The 19,610-nt window shown below is 38.9% G+C and overlaps 1 protein-coding gene across 3 annotated transcripts in view; it reads left to right on the plus strand.

Annotated features, from left to right (window-relative positions):
* LOC117405935 (NADP-dependent malic enzyme, mitochondrial-like) overlaps positions 1 to 19,610 on the plus strand; it is a 67,580-nt gene that overhangs the window by 40,802 nt on the left and 7,168 nt on the right. For all 3 annotated transcript variants that reach the window (XM_034009474.3, XM_034009472.3, XM_034009473.3), the window contains exons 8-13: positions 2,647 to 2,756; positions 15,703 to 15,800; positions 16,337 to 16,450; positions 17,627 to 17,732; positions 18,230 to 18,372; positions 19,208 to 19,381. In XM_034009474.3, the coding sequence (XP_033865365.2) occupies positions 2,647 to 2,756; positions 15,703 to 15,800; positions 16,337 to 16,450; positions 17,627 to 17,732; positions 18,230 to 18,372; positions 19,208 to 19,381 (745 nt within the window). The remainder of the gene's footprint in view (positions 1 to 2,646; positions 2,757 to 15,702; positions 15,801 to 16,336; positions 16,451 to 17,626; positions 17,733 to 18,229; positions 18,373 to 19,207; positions 19,382 to 19,610) is intronic.

The following is a 19,610-nucleotide window of genomic DNA, read 5'->3' on the forward strand; positions in this document are numbered from 1 at the left end:
CTAGGGACTACCAGTGTTGCCAGATTGGGTGGGTTCATGCCCAATTGGGCTTGTATTTTTTGTTTTGTGTGTGAAGAAATGGCTTTGGGCGGGTGCCTATTTTTGGGGCTGGTTTTGGGCATTTGTGCTGGTATTAAATTTGGATATGTTTTGAATAGTTTTAAAATATTTACGATATTTTTAAGCAAAATACTAAGCTATATGATACACAGCCCTTAGTGTTTACATCACTGTTGCTAAACATTATAACAATAACACTCATCAATATCTGTCATATGACGTTGTGACAGGCCAGCTGCAGGGATGACTTCAGGCCAGAAAGATGAAATTGAGTCGTGGCAGCGCTCAGTGTTTTAATAAACAAATAAACGGTTGAACAAAACACAGGACACAGCACTTGAGGCCAAAATAAGTAGACAAACAAAACGGATTAACACTAAACAAACAGTGGACGGACAGACAAACAAACACGGTGAGTCAAACAAACTTATATTTACTTTTTATTTTCTCCTTCTCCACACCCGTTCACCGAACACACAACCCCGAGTGAGTGAAACGTGCATCTATATATACACTATTCTATTGTGCCGGGATTCAATTACTAATTAATTAATTCACTTGAATCCCAGCACGTGAACTAATTATGTGCAACCCCGTGCTCACATATTAAATACTTTAAATGCACGTGAAGTGCAATCCCCGTGCCTAAATACAATTATACATTTTAAATAACTTGTTTTAAAATAACATATCAAACAGAACAAAACTTCAATGTACCATTTGTAATTCAGTAATATGAGAGAATTGGTCAGGGGTCTGAATACTTTTGCAAGGCACTGTATATATATATATGTGTGTGTGTGTGTGTGTATATATATATATATATATATATATATATATATATATATATATATATATATATATATATATACACACACATATATATATACAAGTAGAGATGTATTCCATCTCTACTTGTTCTTTAAGGTAAGCAATCATGGCACCATAGTGTACTGCTACTTCCCTCCTAGCAGAAAGATGCTGTATGACAGTAGGGAACCGTATACAATGGTAACTGATTGCCACTGGGGGTACACCGGATCCTAGGAATGGGAACATTAAGTTCTCTTCAACAAAAGCCCACATACAAGGGAATTGTTTCAAACAGCTGTGCCATGAAATCCAGATTAATATATGGAAATGGATGTTGTTTTTTGCAAACATTAATAATAGCAGACTCCCAGAACTCAATTATTTGTTTCATCTGTCTGTAAGAGATTCCACTCATTTCTTAGGTCTCTTTGTTTCAGTGCAGATGTAAGTAACTGGTTTTGCCAGGGTGGGGCTTCTTTCTGTTCTAAAGGGGGATGCAGATATTAAATATGCACAGATCTTAAATTCATCCCTTTGACATGATATACTTGCATGCAATGAAAGGATTGGGAGCATTTGCTGTATTTGTGTCATCAAACTTTGAGAAATTAAGTCTATATTCTCTTGATCTCTCAATTGCAGTTTCTTTTGAAATGTGGTAATGATATGTACCTCAGTAGATGTGTGTGGCAATGTACCCCGCCCCCGTGTGCATATTATGTGTTGTATGTTGCGTGCGTGTGTTAATGTTGGTGTATAGTCATTGGTACACGGGATATAAACGGGTCTGTGTTTCACGTGTATTTAAAAAAGTGTAGATTTGTATTTAGGCACGAGGAGGGCACAAATCACTTCATGTGCTGGTTAAATGTAATATGTGAGCACGGGGTTGCACAGAATTAATTCACGTGTTGGGATTCAAGTGAATAATTAATTAGTAATTGAATCCCAGCACAACAGTATATATAGAGACACGTAGCATTCAGTCGGGGTTGGGTGTTCGAGAGTGGAGAACGGGTGGGAGAGAAGGAGAACGTAAAGTAAAGGAAAATAATAATCTATAAGTGTTTGTACTCACCGTGTTTGTTTGTCTCTCCGTGCACCGTTTAAGTGTTTAGTACGTTTTGTTTGTCTATTTATTTTGGCGCAAGTGCCGTGTCCAGTGTTTTTGTCTGTTCAAACCTTTTATTTTCTGTTCTGTTATTAAATGCTGAGAGAAAGCATTCGCTCAGCTTCACCAAACCCCAAATCTCTGTCTGTTTATTTCCTGCATCTGGTCTGACGCCACCCACTCCTGCCATCTTTGTGACAATGTGACACTAAACAGAGCGAGCATTTGAAACCACAGTTTCCCTGATGATTTTATTACATTATAGTGTAGAAGTAGTTAACAAGATGGGTTGGACCAACTGTGCCTCCATCTTTTGTGTTCAAAGAGTTTACTATAAAATATTATCAGTAGAACAAAACCTAGTTTGGGGGGGGGGGGGGGGGGAATGATTTATTATTATTATTGTTTGTTACTGATATGCAAAAACCCTATTTTTGAAAGCTGATTTCGGCTCAAGAGCACAGAAGGCTAAAATAAGAGATAAACAATAAAATGCTTATGCCAGTGTTATTATTTGAGCTCATACTGTGACCTCCAAATGTATGATGGCATGTAAACAGAAATGAACAAACACCAAATTTAAACAATTTGAGCAGCTGTGGTTGAAATGTTCTTTTCTTCTGAATGAATTAAGGCTCTGTACTTTCTTGCCATCTCCACAGGTATGGAATGAACTGCCTCATCCAATTTGAGGATTTTGCCAACTCTAATGCCTTCCGTATACTCAGCAAATACCGCAACAAATACTGCACCTTCAATGATGATATTCAAGGTAAGTGTCTCCTCTACCCCTTGAACAGCAGGGATAAACCTAGATCTGATACAACTTCAAATACAGCTAAATCTTTTAGGACGGGCCTAGTTTGTCTATCCTGTAACGCTGAATTTTATTTAGCTGCACTCTGTCCACTGTGAGGGATGATTATAAACCAACCATACTTCATTCCCTGTGCTGGAGGACAAAACCAATCCTATTTAAATCAGGTGGTGTTGAATTTCACAGCAATCAGTACCCAGGAAATGTGGAGTAAATTGATAAAAAAAATAAAAAAAAAATAAAAAAGCTCCCTTATAAAAATAAAAAAACTGGGAATTATTTGGTGGGAAAATAATTGAAACACTATGCACACTGTAAAGAATGGTAAAGTGCAAAAGTACTGTGCACATTCACAGTGGCAAAGTTTATAAGGGTGGCACCCATCTGCTTCAGTCAGTGAAGATGGAAAATACTTTGTTGACTCAAGCGACAGTTTTGTTTTACAAGCAGCAATAACCAGAGCTAGAGGAGGCCATTAAAGCGAGATATATGTATTGCCCATGCATTTTAGACATTTCAACATGGAACATCACATATTTGTCTGAACAAAAAAAGGAACAGAGGATTTGTCTGTACATTATTATTGGCCATAAAATGCACTTTAGGGGACAAGCCTAGTGTTTTAAATATGTGCTTTGTAAAAGAAAACAGGGATATCCACAAGGTAATGTTCTTATTCAGTGATGAGTGGTGCTTGCTGCAGCAGCTACTGTAATGTATTCAGTTTAATTTTCTGCTGTGGAAGCCTGAGGTTTCTCAGGAACTCCACTGAATTTGAGCTAGAAGGGTTCCAGATCTGATTTGTGGTTTTGGCTCTAGTGTATCTAATGTTAACAATACAGGGAAAGGTGCAACAAGACGCATGTTTTAAAAATGTAAAAATAAGTTCTGCATTTAGTTACTACTTATCCAGTTAAATAAGTGTTCGTATAGGGCAGGTAACTGTTTCTATGTGTATTAAATATTCTTAAGGTTTTGTCTTTTTTGTGGTAAAAGTGAAGGCTTTACTCCAAACTTCTTCACGGCATTCAGTGTCCCTTTTAATCCCGCCCCCAGAATACATAGGAAGGCTTCCCCTGTTAAGGTGGGTTCAGATGTTTTCTATTTCTCGTGCTAGCTTTATGATTAAGACTGTGTGGCCTGTATCACCCAATGATTCATATTTTAGGTTGTGAAATGTGGAGGGAATATGGATTATTTGTATTTATTAAAAAAAACCTAAAGCCTCCTGTCAAAATACTTTTTTTCCCTTTAAAATTTTTGAATGTGCAGAATAACACCCCACCCAATACCTGTTCAGTCATTCGGATCCTGCTTATCATTTTCAAACCGTAAAAAAAAAAAACAGCTGGTGTTGATGTGGGAAAATATTTGTTGCTTATTATTGCTGTGGTCACAGAATTAGTCAGAGAGGCTTGTTCCATTACTTGTGAGGATTTCATCTGGTGGTGTTTGTGTCTTTGGAGACTGATGCAGAGCAGGTTTAGCCAAGAACAGATGTCTCTGTGTGTTTCTGTCTGCTATGAAACCTTCCAATAAAAAAGGGGCTCTGGCCAAATTATCTCCTGTGTGACCAATATACAAGACCCAGGTCAGGCGCAGTTGATCAGTCCACTTCCAAATGTGCCGTTAGGCAGATCTGCTGCAATGTCGCTTAGAGACCCATTGGAGTACAAAGCATATAAAAATCATTCTTAATGTGTTATGATCGCCGAGCTGTACAACTGAGTAGATGCAGGACCCCCACCGAGGCTGGCTTGCTGTCTCAGCTGGGCAATTCTGGGTGTAATTTTAGAAAACTAAACTGTACAAAAAAGAAAAATCTATTTTTCTGGCCTTCAAAACATGGTTAAGGATTGGAATTTATGGGAACCATGAGAGGACACGAATTGCAGTCTTGTCACACTGCAAGACCCTGTGTGGTGGTATGAGAATCCACTTATTCCCACAGTAGTGACTCTCTGTAATGGCATTTGCTAATGGCCGCAGGGTTTTCCCCTCTAATCTGATGGAAGAATATCAGGTTTAATTGTATGACACGGCACATTTATTTCTGCTGTTAAATGGACCTTATTATTATTATTATTATTATTATTATTATTATTATTATTATTATTATTAGTTTCCTAGTTCACATATATTTTTACAGGTACGAGTTTCTTGAAAATCTGTTTTTTCTATAACTTGCTCTGTTTGTGTTTTTGATATTTAATGAATAGGGTTTTAATTACAGTAAAATAAAAAGCAAATTGCTGTTGGACTCAACCCTATTCCTAAGCAAGTTCAAAGGCTATACAACTATTATAACAATATAGAACTACAAGATATAACTAAACTGTTCAGTAATATAACTGGGTGAGTCTGAGGTGCATGACTTCTGGAGGTCTGCTGTCAAATCCGGTGTTTTGGTCCAAATTTAGTCTAAAACAGTCCACACAATTTGTCACAGTTGATGCTGGTCCCCTTTGCACGTTGTCTTCCAAACGCAGGTCAACAATAGGATTGGCATTCTGTAGAGGCTAAATTACACCCTTCCAGTGACCTTGAATTGGTAGAAACTAAACATTTCTGTGCCGCAAAACAGTAATATGTAGGTCTATACCTAGACACTACTGAACAATAATGAATTTGCACTCTTGAGTTAAAAATGCCTGAGCCAACATTTAAGAATGGATTAGATTGTCCCCATCTGCCACCTCACGATAATAAATAGCTGTTTTTCTGCTGCTCTGGTTGTGCCCTTTCCAGTTTATCTGCAGTACATATATAAACCTTACAGCTGTCAAAACATGCTTAAAAGTGCAAACATTCGAAAGCTGGAGGGGATGAGGATTACAGTGCAATTATGATTTATTTTAGAATGAATGCACCCCTAGGTTTTATTAAATTATGAATCACTGAGTTTGGTCATAAAGTCCTCCCTGCGCTTACATATGGATGATAACAAATAAATTAGAGGTGGGAGAAAAGCCAGATTTATAATAAAAAGGGTCTGTTCTTTCCAGCAATTAATTGCTCAATAATCTTACTGTGCTTTATGTGTCTTTACATGCAGAATAAGTTCAAAGTTAAAGGTGTGTTGTGAATTCAATGTCAGTTGTACCAGTGTTCAATATTCAGTATTTCATGTTGCAAATAAATTATTATGGAGTATGAATATGATAATTAGAGCATTATTTACTAAATAGGTGAAATTAGTTAGTAAATATTTCACAAGGCTTGTATGAGAGTACTTTTACAGCAAAAGAGCACCTGACATCATGGCTATAGTGATAGTCGGTACAGAAAATAAGTTAAAACAGCTAGCAGGGCAGTGATAGGGTTAGTAATAAATTCCTACAGTTTTCATTGATTTTAAAAGTGCGTGTGCATTTTTTTTAACCACAACAAAGGAAAATATATTAGAAACATTGAAACGGAGTGATAGAATAGGGTTTATTTTCTTTTTTTAAATCTATATTGCTAAACCTCTCTCTCTTTGATCGCTTGTCACTTGTTCATATTTTATTATTACTATGATATTAAAAAGTACATTCTATTTAAACAGTACCTTGAAGTGAGGTCCAGCACAGATCATGACTGACAGGGCATGTTTTAAATCAGTGCTTCCTATGTCAGTGTATGTTAGGTCAAATGTTGCTTTTACTCGGTCCCCCTATTAAACTCAAGATCTCTCACCGCAGTTTTAATCTGAGTTGAAGCCCCCCACCAAGACTCAAAGGTTTTCTCAGGAAGGATGTGTAACACAATGCCAGTGCTAGAGAGTTTGTTTAATTTCAGTTGGGAATAAGATCCAAAGAAAAGGTGGCATAGTATATCATGGTACTGTTGTCATGGGAACCCATCTATGTCTGCTGTTGTACTGTACCATGGTATGGTCAACGTGATTGCATTGAACAATTACCAGAGACCGTTTTGAAATGGGTCATGTGAGGTTTGCCATATTATCTCAATATTAGTTTGTTGTTTTCTGTTGTGGAATTCCTTGACTTTGGAACCGACCTTAATGTTTATTTACATGTCACTGATACTGTACTGTGTCAGATGAGAAGGCTGAGAAAAGGGTCTGAGAAAACACATGTCAATCCAAGGTTATAATGCTTTTTGAATAAATATTTCTCTTGTTTACGTTCATGTCACAGACTGTGGGAGTGTGGAATGCACTACCGAATAAAACCACTTGAGGCAGTATTGAGTTTCTAGAAAGTTCTATTTTCTCTTTATTATCTTTCACAAAATCTTCATAATTCCACAGGGTTTCTTTATAAATTCCTTCTTTTTATTTTATTAACTCAAAGTTCCTTTTAAGATTGTATTTTCTTTACATAAATCACCAAAATAATTCCAAGAAAAATCCTCCCCTCCTACCAACACTGGTATTCGGTTTGGTTAAATTAGAGTCTTAAACTTAAGAGATCCCCTAACCAAGGATCTGAAAATAAACAAAAGACAGTTTTTAAAGCTTCCTGGATGGCTGCACCTTGTGGGAAGAGTCAGCGTCCCACTGGGTTTCTCTCTCTCTCTCTCTCTCTCTCTCTCTCTCTCTCTCTCTCTCTCTCTTTCTCTCTCTCTGAATGTATACAGTGTGCTTCTCTCTTTCCAAACAAACCAACCCGAAGTGTTACAACCCGGGCCCTATATACACAAGGAAACACCCCCCCCCCCAATCAGCAGGGCTCAATCATCTGCCGATTCGAGAATGTTCCACCGTGTTCCCAGGTTGATGCCCCCAACAAAGATGGCGACCGCTGTAACTGGACTTTTGTCCCAATGGCAAAAGCCTCCTGTCAATCAAACCGGGACTTCCGCCCCATGACGTGATCCTTGTTGGGAACTTTGTGGTCGATTCACAGCCCTCTGACGGCTGGGAGATTGAATTGCAGTACAATTTCCACTTTCCCAAATCCTTTATCTGTTCTCCATGTGTTTTAATCTGATGCAAGTGCACACAGGTTCAGGATCACTGTCTCAGAAAACCTGATTGATTTTGTCATGTAAGCTCTGTGCCATTGATTTCGGATTCAAAACAACCAGTTACCAAAGGGTTGATTTACTTGTGTATGTAAACATAGTGATTGATAACACCGTGTAACAATTTTTTTTTTTTTTTTGGTTCCTGGGTACTAAGTGTTATTTCCTAATTGCTTATGCCTCAAAAGTATAGAAAATGACTATTATTCCCCACAAACTTTGCTTTTGTGACCAGGACAGTGATATTTTGAAATTTACCTATTTCCAATGAGAAAACGGGCGAATTTGTGTCTTTTCGTTCACATAAAGTCAGAAAAAAACAACATATGAATCCAAATTAACATGTATTTATACTAAAGTAATACAAAAATGACTACAAAAGATTTAGAAGTGAGTAGTTTTTCGAGATTTACGATTATACTGTAAATCACAGAACATGATGGGAGACTACATTTGGGGGCTGATTCGTGAAAGTGATTTACAGTATAATCGTAAATCTCGAAAAACTACTCACTTCTAAATCTTTTGTAGTCATTTTTGTATTACTTTAGTATAAATACATGTTAATTTGGATCCATATGTTGTTTTTTTCTGACTTTATGTAAACGAAAAGACACGCATTCGCCCGTTTTCTCATTGGAAATAGGTAAATTTCAAAATATCACTGTCCTGGTCACAAAAGCAAAGTTTGTGGGGAATAATAGCCATTTTCTATACTTTTGAGGCATAAGCAATTAGGAAATAACACTTACTACCCAGGAACAAAAATTGTGTTACATAGTGTAATGAAAGCTCTCTGTCTAAAGTTATATTTTCAGTGCACCTTCCAATTATCTTCCGAAATGATGACTGAGTCTGGTTGCAATGAAAAGCAAAGTTCTCGCTTTGCTGTTAAACTGTAAGAGGCTGCTGCATCTGTGGTTTGCTGGATTGCCATGGTTTCTACTTCATCTTAATGTAGAAGAGACAGGCAGACAGTATATAACTTTAGGCTGAGCTGCCTCTGTAGATAATAGTTTAGTTGCATTGCAGACATCTTAGTCACCCTTTGTCTGTGTTAGAATGCTGAAAGGAAAGTTCTCTGCCCAGGCAGTGTCTGAGAAGTGGTGTTCATGTTAAGGCTGTCAGAGCTTGACAGAAATGAGTTGCAGGGAGTTTCAGTTGTTTCTTCAGACTCTTCTTTGGCAGTCTCTGGGATTGTTAGACGTTATGCCAATGAGGTTCTAATCATCTGAATGTAAATATTTTACTCTTCACTTAAGAATAATGGTATTTTTCACTCTTATGTATTGCCATGCTGGGGATGCATCTACAAGGCAGTGAAGAGGGGGATTTGGGTTTGAGCCTGTTGGGGTATTTTCTAAAGTGGGGGAAGTGCAGTAGTTGTAGGTCATGTAGATGTACTTTAAGAACATAAGAACATAAAGTTTACAAACGAGAGGAGGCCATTCAGCCCATCTTGCTCGTTTGGTTGTTAGTAGCTTATTGATCCCAGAATCTCATCAAGCAGCTTCTTGAAGGATCCCAGGGTGTCAGCTTCAACAACATTACTGAGGAGTTGGTTCCAGACCCTCACAATTCTCGCTGTAAAAAGTGCCTCCTATTTTCTGTTCTGAATGCCCCTTTATCTAATCTCCATTTGTGACCCCTGGTCCTTGTTTCTTTTTTCAGGTCAAAGAAGTCCCCTGGGTTGACATTGTCTATACCTTTTAGGATTTTGAATGTTTGAATCAGATCGCCACGTAGTCTTCTTTGTTCAAGACTGAATAGATTCAATTCTTTTAGCCTGTCTGCATACAACATGCCTTTTAAACCCAGGATAATTCTGGTTGCTCTTCTTTGCACTCTTTCTAGAGCAGCAATATCCTTTTTGTAACGAGGTGACCAGAACTGAACACAATATTCTAGGTGAGGTCTTACTAATGCATTGTAGAGTTTTAACATTACTTCCCTTGATTTAAATTCAACACTTCTCACAATATACCCGAGCATCTTGTTAGCCTTTTTTATAGCTTCCCCACATTGTCTAGATGAAGACATTTCTGAGTCAACATAAACTCCTAGGTCTTTTTCATAGTTCCCTTCTTCAATTTCACTATCTCCCATATGATATTTATAATGCACATTTTCATTGCCCGCATGCAATACTTTACACTTTCCTCTATTAAATTTCAGTTGCCATGTGTCTGCCCAATTCTGAATGCTGTCTAGATCATTTTGAATGACCTTTGCTGCTTCAACAGTGTTTGCCACCTCCTACTTTATCTGGCTTGGGAAAAGGCATAACATGTTCTGCAAACTGAACAAAACACCAGATAGTATTCAGAAAACAGCTTTAGTTTCATTTTTTATAACTTGGTTGTGAAAGCTGAACTCTTGACACTGGACGTGGTGAGTTGAAGTAAAGCTTTCCAAACTTGTATTCAGACAAGCAAATAAAACAGGATATTTCTTTACCCCTAAGATTTTTTCTTAAAGGATCCAATTAACTTAGACAAGCGTGAGTGTGAAGCCTCCGGGATTCTGTGTATGTCAGCTTTTATTCTCAAACTCTTTTTTTGTTGAATAAGATAAACCAGGAACAAGTTGATGAAATTGAATGCCCATTAGCATGTGGATGGTTTGGTTCTCATCAGGCTTTTACACAAGATGCTGATGAATGATTTTTTCACGATCAGGCCTTTACACAAGGTGCTGATGAATGATTTTGCTGCTGGAATGATGGTACTTTGCTCAGAAGCACAGGGGGGGTCTTGGGGTTATTAGAGTAAGTAGCGGGGTTCAGCAACATACAGCTTTACACATCCCCACGTGTTGCTACAACTGTTTAAATAACATATTTTTCCTTTCATTAACATCCTGACAACTTTTTACACTTATAACTTTAAAGTCTATTTCAAAGCTATTTTCAAAATGGCTGCTCTAGTGCACTGATAGTGTAAGGATTATTGCCCACATTGACAAACAAGTAACACAGCAATAACGATCCACGATGTGGCACGGAACATCAAAGCCAGAGCACTTGTTATGCTTTTTTTTTGTTTGTTAATCGCTCTTCCTGCAGTAATTTAGAGGACAGATCTCAAACCCCAGTGCACGAGAGCTGCCATTTTGAAAATAATTTTAAAACAGACTTTAAAGTTATATGTGTAGTTGTCAGGATGTTAACAATGAAAGGGAAAATGACAGGTATGTTATTTAAACAGTTGTTGCAACAGGTGGGGACGTGTGACACTAGATTTTGCAGAACCTCACTACTAACTCTTTTAGCATCTCCATGAGGGAAGCGTGTATGACTTTGCAAATCTACCACCACCAATTCTACAGCTGCTAATAACTCAATTAAGCTGGCATTAAACTCCTCTGGGTGAAATCCAACAGCACCATCACTAGGCATCCCCTCTTCAAACGTTTTATGAGGAAGATGTTTTGCTTATACCTACAATGAATGCCCTATGTATTTTACTTCCCACATATACTCTAGAATCTAAGTGAAGATAAGCCAGTGTGAAACGAGAAATTTTTGTGTCATCAAGTGACATTTTATTATTTTCCCACAGTCTTTACTATAAACATTTTTATTGTACAAATAATGCTCAGAAGACTTAGGCACCCACAAATTTAAATACAACTTTGCTATTTCCAACTAACTCCAGCTAACAGCATTATCCGTGAGACCCAGACAGTTCAGGCAAAGCCTGCCTGATCTTGCGTTTTATACAAAGGCGAGTGGATGTCTTTGGCATCATTAAAGCATCTTGTCTTGAGTGATGAAGGCTTGCAGATGTTCTGACAGATGTTGCACCAGGGAGAAGGGCATTGATTTTGGAAAGAAAGACGGAATATCTTGATAGGAGATGAAAGGCTAACTGCGAGAGTATGTATAATAAACTTCATTATGGGAACTGGAGATCCCAGTCTATTATACAGTACCAACTTTGCTTGAGGGTTTTTTTGCTCTGTTGATTGTAGATCTTATGGGAATGTCATCAGCCCCAGTCTTATAAAAAAAAGAAAATAAGATATACAACATATGCTGGATTTTCTAGTTTCAACCTTTGATAACAGAATATAAATGCGGTTAACAGTCTCCAGCAGGTGTTTGCTTCAGCCTAGCAGGTGCCTGGTAATAGGGGGCGCTGTAGCGCTGTGATGTGTCTGATTTTGCTTCACTAACTTTTGGACGCGCCAGAGCTAATGTGATGCTCCCTGTGGAATCCCCAACAAAGAATGGCAACTTCTCACAGCCTGGACAGGAATCTGCGCTCCCCTGACTATATGACTCACCCTGCACACCATGCGGCTGTGATTTCAGCAGAGCTGCTCGGGGACCTTGCTTAAAAGTCTTTAATGTTCTGCATCCTTTAACTGCTTTAAATTGCATGAACTCCAAGCTTAGGCTTTCTGCTAAGGATAAGATCTTTAAAAAACTATTTATTTTAATATATTCCCACAAGTATCTTATTGCAGTTGATCTGTTTGCTTGCTCATGCTTTGTTTTCACTCTGACTTGTCATTGCACTATAAGGTCTCTTACACTGTGTGCAGCAGGAGTCCCTGAGAGTCAGGTTTAGTTCTGGTGCCAGTCGACTCAAGAACACATCTGAAGTTCAGCTTTTAGGTTGTGTCCCTCCATTTGTACACAAAGTGACCGCTCAGCAACCCAGCAGTTTCTCTCTGTTTAGAAAAGACCACAAATTGGCTTGTTTGGTAGTATTACCAGATAATAAATTCCTTTGTATGTATTGTGAATGACTAGATAGGATTTCCTTTTCATAACATATTATTCCCATTCAGGATAAGAGATTGTCCGTGGCACCAGTGCTCTTCAAACATGACCTGGTATTTAGAGCCAGTAGCAACGTGCAATGTGTTTGAACAGAGGTGCATGTGAATAGCCAATATTGAGAACAAATACCCTGCACACATTACACTGTTTCATCTTTGTTATTAATTATAAAAGGGGTTTGCAGTAGTTGGTTTAATGCTATGCTTGTTCTGGGATTGAGAACTCAACTATATCTTCTGAGAATAACTGGTTGGCAATAATTACAGATGTGGTTACAGGGTGATATAGCTACCAGCTTTTAAGCAATTAGGATATATTCCAGGGCAGCCAAGAACAAGCTTACAGTCACACAAAAGCGCATGTACAGTTGGATATGATATTATTCAGACCGTTGTTAGATCCATGTTATTGCCTGCAGAATATATTAAACAGGTTTGCAAAGGAAAGCTAAGTGTCAGCATGTTTTCTTGTTTTATACCATGCCTTCGTGTACACTGCAAGTACATATAAACACACCCTGAGGCCCTTTCCTGGCCCCGTGAGGTGTTCTCCCTAACAGAAACATTCTAAATATACCAGTGGCATTGTATTATAACACCAAAGAAAGTCTACCAGATTAGCAGATTACAGCATTGCCAATGGCAACACAATGGATTTTGAACAAATAATGCAGAGTCGTCCTGATGCAGTAGCAAACCAGTATTGAGTTATTGCAGTGGATTTAGCAATGGGCTTTGATTACCAGTAATACCCTAAAAGGTGATTCAGTGCATATACAGACATGCTCAAATTTGTTGGTACTCCTCCACAAAAAACGAAGAATGCACAATTTTCTCTGAAATAACTTGAAACTGACAAAAGTAATTGGCATCCACCATTGTTTATTCCATATTTAATAGAAATCAGACTTTGCTTTAGATTTTTTATTCAACATAATATTGTAAATAATAAAACAAATGAAAATGGCATGGACAAAAATGATGGGACCGTTAACCTAATATTTTGTTGCACAACCTTTAGAGGCAATCACTGCAATCAAACATTTTCTGTAGCTCTCAATGAGACTTCTGCACCTGTTAACATGTAGTTTGGCCCACTCTTCCTGAGCAAACTGCTCCAGCTGTCTCAGGTTTGATGGGTGCCTTCTCCAGACTGCAAGTTTCAGCTCTTTCCATAGATGTTCGATAGGATTCAGATCAGGACCCATAGAAGGCCACTTCAGAATAGTCCAATGTTTTGTTCTTATCCATTCTTGGGTGCTTTTAGCTGTGTGTTTTGGGTCATTATCCTGTTGGAGGACCCATGACCTGCGACTGAGACAGAGCTTTCTGACACTGGGCAGTATGTTTCGCTCCAGAATGCCTTGATAGTCTTGAGATTTCATTGTGCCCTGCACAGATTCAAGGCACCCTGTGCCAGGCGCAGCAAAGCAGCCCCAAAACATAACCGAGCCTCCTCCATGTTTCACTGTAGGTATGGTGTTCTTTTCTTTGAAAGCTTCATTTTTTTGTCTGTGAACATAGAGCTGATGTGACTTGCCAAAAAGCTCCAGTTTTGACTCATCTGTCCAAAGGACATTCTCCCAGAAGGATTATGGCTTGTCAATATGCATTTTAGCAAATTCCAGTCTGGCTTTTTTATGTTTTTCTTTCAAAAGTGGAGTCCTCCTGAGTCTTCTTCCATGGAGCCCACTTTCGCTCAAAAAGCGACGGATGGTGCGATCAGAAACTGACGTACCTTCACCTTGGAGTTCAGCTTGTATCTCTTTGGCAGTTATCCTTGGTTCTTTTTCCACCATTCGCACTATCCTTCTGTTCACTCTGGGGTCGATTTTCCTCTTGCAGCTGCGCCCAGGGAGGTTGGCTACAGTTCCATGGACCTTAAACTTCTTAATAATATTTGCAACTGTTGTCACAGGAACATCAAGCTGCTTGGAGATGGTCTTGTAGCCTTTACCTTTACCATGCTTGTCTATTATTTTCTTTCTGATCTCCTCAGACAACTCTCTCCTTTGCTTTCTCTGGTCCATGTTCAGTGTGGTGCACACAATGATACCAAACAGCACAGTGACTACTTTTCTCCATTTAAATAGGCTGAATGACTGATTACAAGATTGGAGACGTGTGATACTAATTAAAGAAACTAATTAGTTTGAAATATCTCTATAATCCAATTATTTATTATCTTTTCTAAGGGGTACCAACAAATGTGTTCAGGCCATTTTAGAATATCTTTGTAGAATAAGCAATAATTCATCTCTTTTCACAGCTTCTTTGCTTTATTCTATGACATACCAAAGGCATGCAAGTATACATGATAAAATAGCTTTTAATTTCATCACTTTTCAGGAGGAATGAAGCATTATTTCAATGAGCTGTAAGGGTACCAACAAATTTGAGCACGTCTGTATATTGAGTTTGTATTACTGAATCCATAGCCCTACTGCAAAGGCACGTTTTCAATAAATAATTATAAGAGTGTAAAACTAGCTTCTTGCTTTTTTTATACCATGTGATTTATTTCTCTCAGAAAATGTCATTGCCTTTGCGCTTGCTGCGCAGTAGGGCACTATTGTTTGGCCAAATAATTGAGCAGCCCAGGCAGTAGCTTACAAGTCCTCATAAGATAGTGTGCCATTCCGTCTTCGCCAATGGAGTGCAGAATGAAAGATGTTGGTGTGTTGCCAGTGCCAGTAAATAAACTGTTTTTATGCTACTGCATGTACTTTTTTTGAGGATGCCTGGAAGCTTCCAACTGGATCTTCAGCGCCATCTTGTGATTATAAGTGGTCATTGCAGGGATTTCATATATAAAAAAAAAAACCTGGACCTCTACCTGCTTTGGTTGTTGTGACTGCAATTCAAGTTTTAAATTGTATGATCTACAAATATTAAACACTGAATAGTGCTAGATTTAGAAATAACTTCTAAAAGAAACTAACATTCAACAACAAATGTTTCAACAAGTCGTTTGTCATTAAATTTGAGTTTCTTTTGTTTCTTTTGTTTCAAAATGTTTAAGCTACAACTAAACATATTTCTGTTAAACTTTGTTTTACCGTGTCAGGTCCATTGGTGAATGCATAGAGCACCAGAATAGTAAAATCATACCATACTCAGTGCGTTCTCTCTACCTGTTTAGGAACTGCTTCTGTTGCAGTGGCTGGCATTCTGGCTGCTTTAAGGATCACCAAAAACAAACTCTCTGATCACAAGTTTGTCTTTCAGGGTGCTGGGGAGGTAGGTTTCATTTATATTTTCATATATATGGTTGCTTTTTCCCTTTAGTGATTAAATGTGATTACACAAAAATCCACTTGTGGGCTTTGTGAAGTCTTATAAGAACATAAGAAAATGTACGAACAGGGTGAGTCCATGTGGCTGGTTGGTTCCTAGTAGGAGATTGATCTCAAGTTGGTGTATACCACTGCAGAACTAGCAATGTATACATTTACCAAAAGGATAAAACACTCAATGGTGGAATATCTAGCAATACTAAAGAATCTTAGAGTAAAATTATTTAATAAATGTTTCTCAGTGACACAGATTTTTTTTGTTGTGAAAATAGTGTGCCTTGTATCAGAAGTAGCCGGTCAGTGTGGGTGTGATTAATCCAAACCAAAACTGTGTGGCTCTCTTGCATCTCCATGGCAGAATGGAGCAAGGTGAAGCTGCCTGCCTCCACTACCATCATCAGATGAATTGGAAATCGCACTCATCCTAACTGGCTTCATGGTTTATAATAATAGCCCTGATTGTCGTGCCTCTGCTTGCAGGCTGCCATGGGGATAGCTCATCTGATCATCATGGCCATGAAGAAGGAGGGGGTTCCATACGCTGAGGCCGTCAAGAAGATCTGGATGGTTGACTCAAAGGGACTCATTGTGAAGGTAATCAAATGTCATTGTTTCCAAAAAAGATTTTTATATGAAGTGTTTTAACTGTATGGCTGACTGATAGCATCTTTTTCTCAGTGCCACAGTTGCTCTGAAATGGGTGAATGATTAGATGTTGGAGGTGATCTGATCAATGGTGTGACTGGCTAGTGGTCATCTGGTTATTTATTTAGCATGTAGGCTCATAATTGTGCGCCCTACTGTCTATCAAGGTTATTTTGTTGGGTGTTTATTGCTGCATTCCCTTGTTAAACCAGGAGAAAGAGTAATTTACATTAGGGGATCGGACCAAGACCAAGAAGATTCACAAAGTGTACGACACAACACAATCCTACACCACTGAACCTTCATCCAATCTGATTCCAGAGATACACATTTATCCAAAATGCTCTGAGAGGACACTTTCATTTAAATTACATAAGTGTCAACCAATGGGTGCATAGTTAAGTAAGTGAATCAAGCCCTTTTTGTATAAACTGTAGTTGCAGTTTAATGTAATGAGTGTAAGTATCCCAGACCTCCAACAGAAACCGGCCTCCTAGCAGCAGTGTCAGCTACTCAGTAGTGCTGACAGTAGGCTTTCAGAGCACTGACAACTGCTGTCTTCAGTGTCCTGGAACTTACCTCTTAGAGATGATCCTCCTCAGCTCCCCTTTCACAGGTCTGTCCTTGCTATACTGCAGCCAGTCACACAGCCTGGTGAAGTTGGCAGATATCTCATGTCACTGCACTGAACAAATGCTGCCAGCCTGCCACCACCCACATCCCTTCCCATACTGCTACTGCATGATGGGGCTGATTTTTAATTATTTAGCAGGAAATATTCACAAGGCAATGTTATGCAAATGTACTAAAACATTACCAATATGTGTCATGTGATTGACTGCACTATGCTAGGTCTTGAGTAGTGAGTTGGCTATGTTAAATAGGTAGAAACTAAGATCAGAGTATTAAAGTGGTGTGATAATGTGTGTCCTATTGGTTGAAACATCTATAGATTGTAACTGCTACTGGGAAAAATAAAATACCCAGATACTGATTGGTCAACATGCGGTCTTAAGTGACTGGTGACCGACGGGGAAGAAAGACTGAAGTAGAGGATTGTGACATCCACTCCAAAGCTGGTAATAGACAGCAGCATCTCAGGTGGGTCTTGTTTTCTGTGCACAGAGCAGGGGGAACCTGAACCATGAGAAGGAGCAGTTTGCCCAGGAACACCCCGAAGTGAGGACGCTGGAGGAAGTCGTTCAGATTGTGAAACCCACAGCCATCATAGGTATGGGCTACATATATTAAAGCATTCTCATTATGAATGATTGGTAGAAGGTCAGCAGTGTGTTGCTCTATCTGCAGCACAATGTGCACAATTTAGAATGAGTCGTTTTTTTTTTTTAATACAACAAACACTATATAGCTAAACCGTTCAAATATTGTTCTAATGTGGTTCTCAAAGGAGGACCTCTCTTTTGACATGTTTGTTCCTTGACTTTATTACAAATTACGCACCAAGGGGGGCCATATCCATTCTGAATGTTATTGTCTCATTTCACAGACCCCAAGGAGCCCTAATCTTGAACTACCTTCCCATTAGGTAGCACAGGATTAGTGCTAATCAGGTTCTGTGAAATCAGGGTCTTTCATGGCCAATTAATGCTTTAGCTCTACTGAATCAGGATAGTTGTCTGATGTGCATGACATTGTAGCTGTGTGAGAATAGACAGACACCTTATTGACAAACAGTGACTGAAAAATAAAACCTTTTTTTATTTTCAGGAGTTGCTGCCATTGGTGGTGCATTCACAGAGAAAATCATTAAAGACATGGCCTCCTTCAACAAGCAGCCCATAATATTCGCTTTGAGTAACCCGACAAGCAAAGCAGAGTGCACAGCGGAGCAGTGCTACACTCTGACTGAGGTAAGACCCCTTTCCATCCATCACTTCGACAAATCTGTCTCGTGGTGTGTGTACGTGGCAGGCAACGGACTGAGCCACGAGCCTCTGTGCTACCAAACAGATTTACACATGCGGTTCTTTTATGTTCAACAAATTACCGTATTCCTTCGAAGATGCACTTGTTAAACCAGTTTTTCTTCTAAAAAATATCCTGCGTCTTAAATTCGAGTACAGTGATGAGTGTATTAAAATTGGCAAAAAAAGATGTGAATACCCGAATACACAAGCAGCAACGTGACTGACTGCCAAGAAAAGATGAACCAAAATGTTACTGCCTGATATCGAATTACCCATAACATACAGGCAGCCATTTTCAAAGAAGCATCATTAGCTTCCTGAGGAATTCAAAGAGACGCTTTTACAATTTCTGTTTCGTTATTAGGCTCCGCTCTAACAAACAGTACCAGCTTGGACAGATCGGAAATGCTGATCAGACCCCCGTATTTTTTGACATGACAAGCAATACCACAGTTCACAAAAAGGGAGAAAAACAGGTGCGAGTAATCATGACTGGAAATGAGTGACAGCAGATGGCCGCAAACTGCCTCCATACATCGTTTTCTTATATGCGTAATTGAGGTTGTATCTTTGTAAATGCAACTTTATTTGATGTTTTATTTTTTCCTCAAATTGAGAGTGGGAAATGTGGACTGCATCTTAAATTTGAAGGAATACGGTATTACCCAGGACAGAACAAATACAGTTTGTAACTGTGATATATGTCTAAGTTTTTTGTTTTTTTTTACCTACATACATTTTCAGGGTATTGTTTTGTTATTTGTTTCCCCTTTGGCAGGGTCGTGGTATCTTTGCTAGTGGCAGCCCCTTTGACAAAGTGACTCTTGCTGACGGGCGCTCCTTCATCCCTGGCCAGGGAAACAACGCCTACGTGTTCCCTGGAGTGGCACTGGGGGTGATCGCCTGTGGAGTGAGACACATCTCTGACGACATCTTCCTCACCACAGCCGAGGTACCCGGTGCTCTACTGCAATGACAGCTAATAGGAACAGGACGAACATAGATGGGCCGAATGGCCTCCCCTCGTTCGTAAATCTACTTTGTATTTTTAGGAGTATTTCCGAGATAACCTAGGATGTTGATGCAATCAAAGGTGATTCGCCAGTTCTGTGAAATGCAGATGTGGCTCATCAGGTTATAGGTTGATCAAATCTACCCCGGAGTAATTTGGCACTGTGTTG

This window comes from Acipenser ruthenus, chromosome 9 (genome assembly GCF_902713425.1).
Source record: "Acipenser ruthenus chromosome 9, fAciRut3.2 maternal haplotype, whole genome shotgun sequence".
Taxonomy (NCBI): Eukaryota; Metazoa; Chordata; class Actinopteri; order Acipenseriformes; family Acipenseridae; genus Acipenser; species Acipenser ruthenus.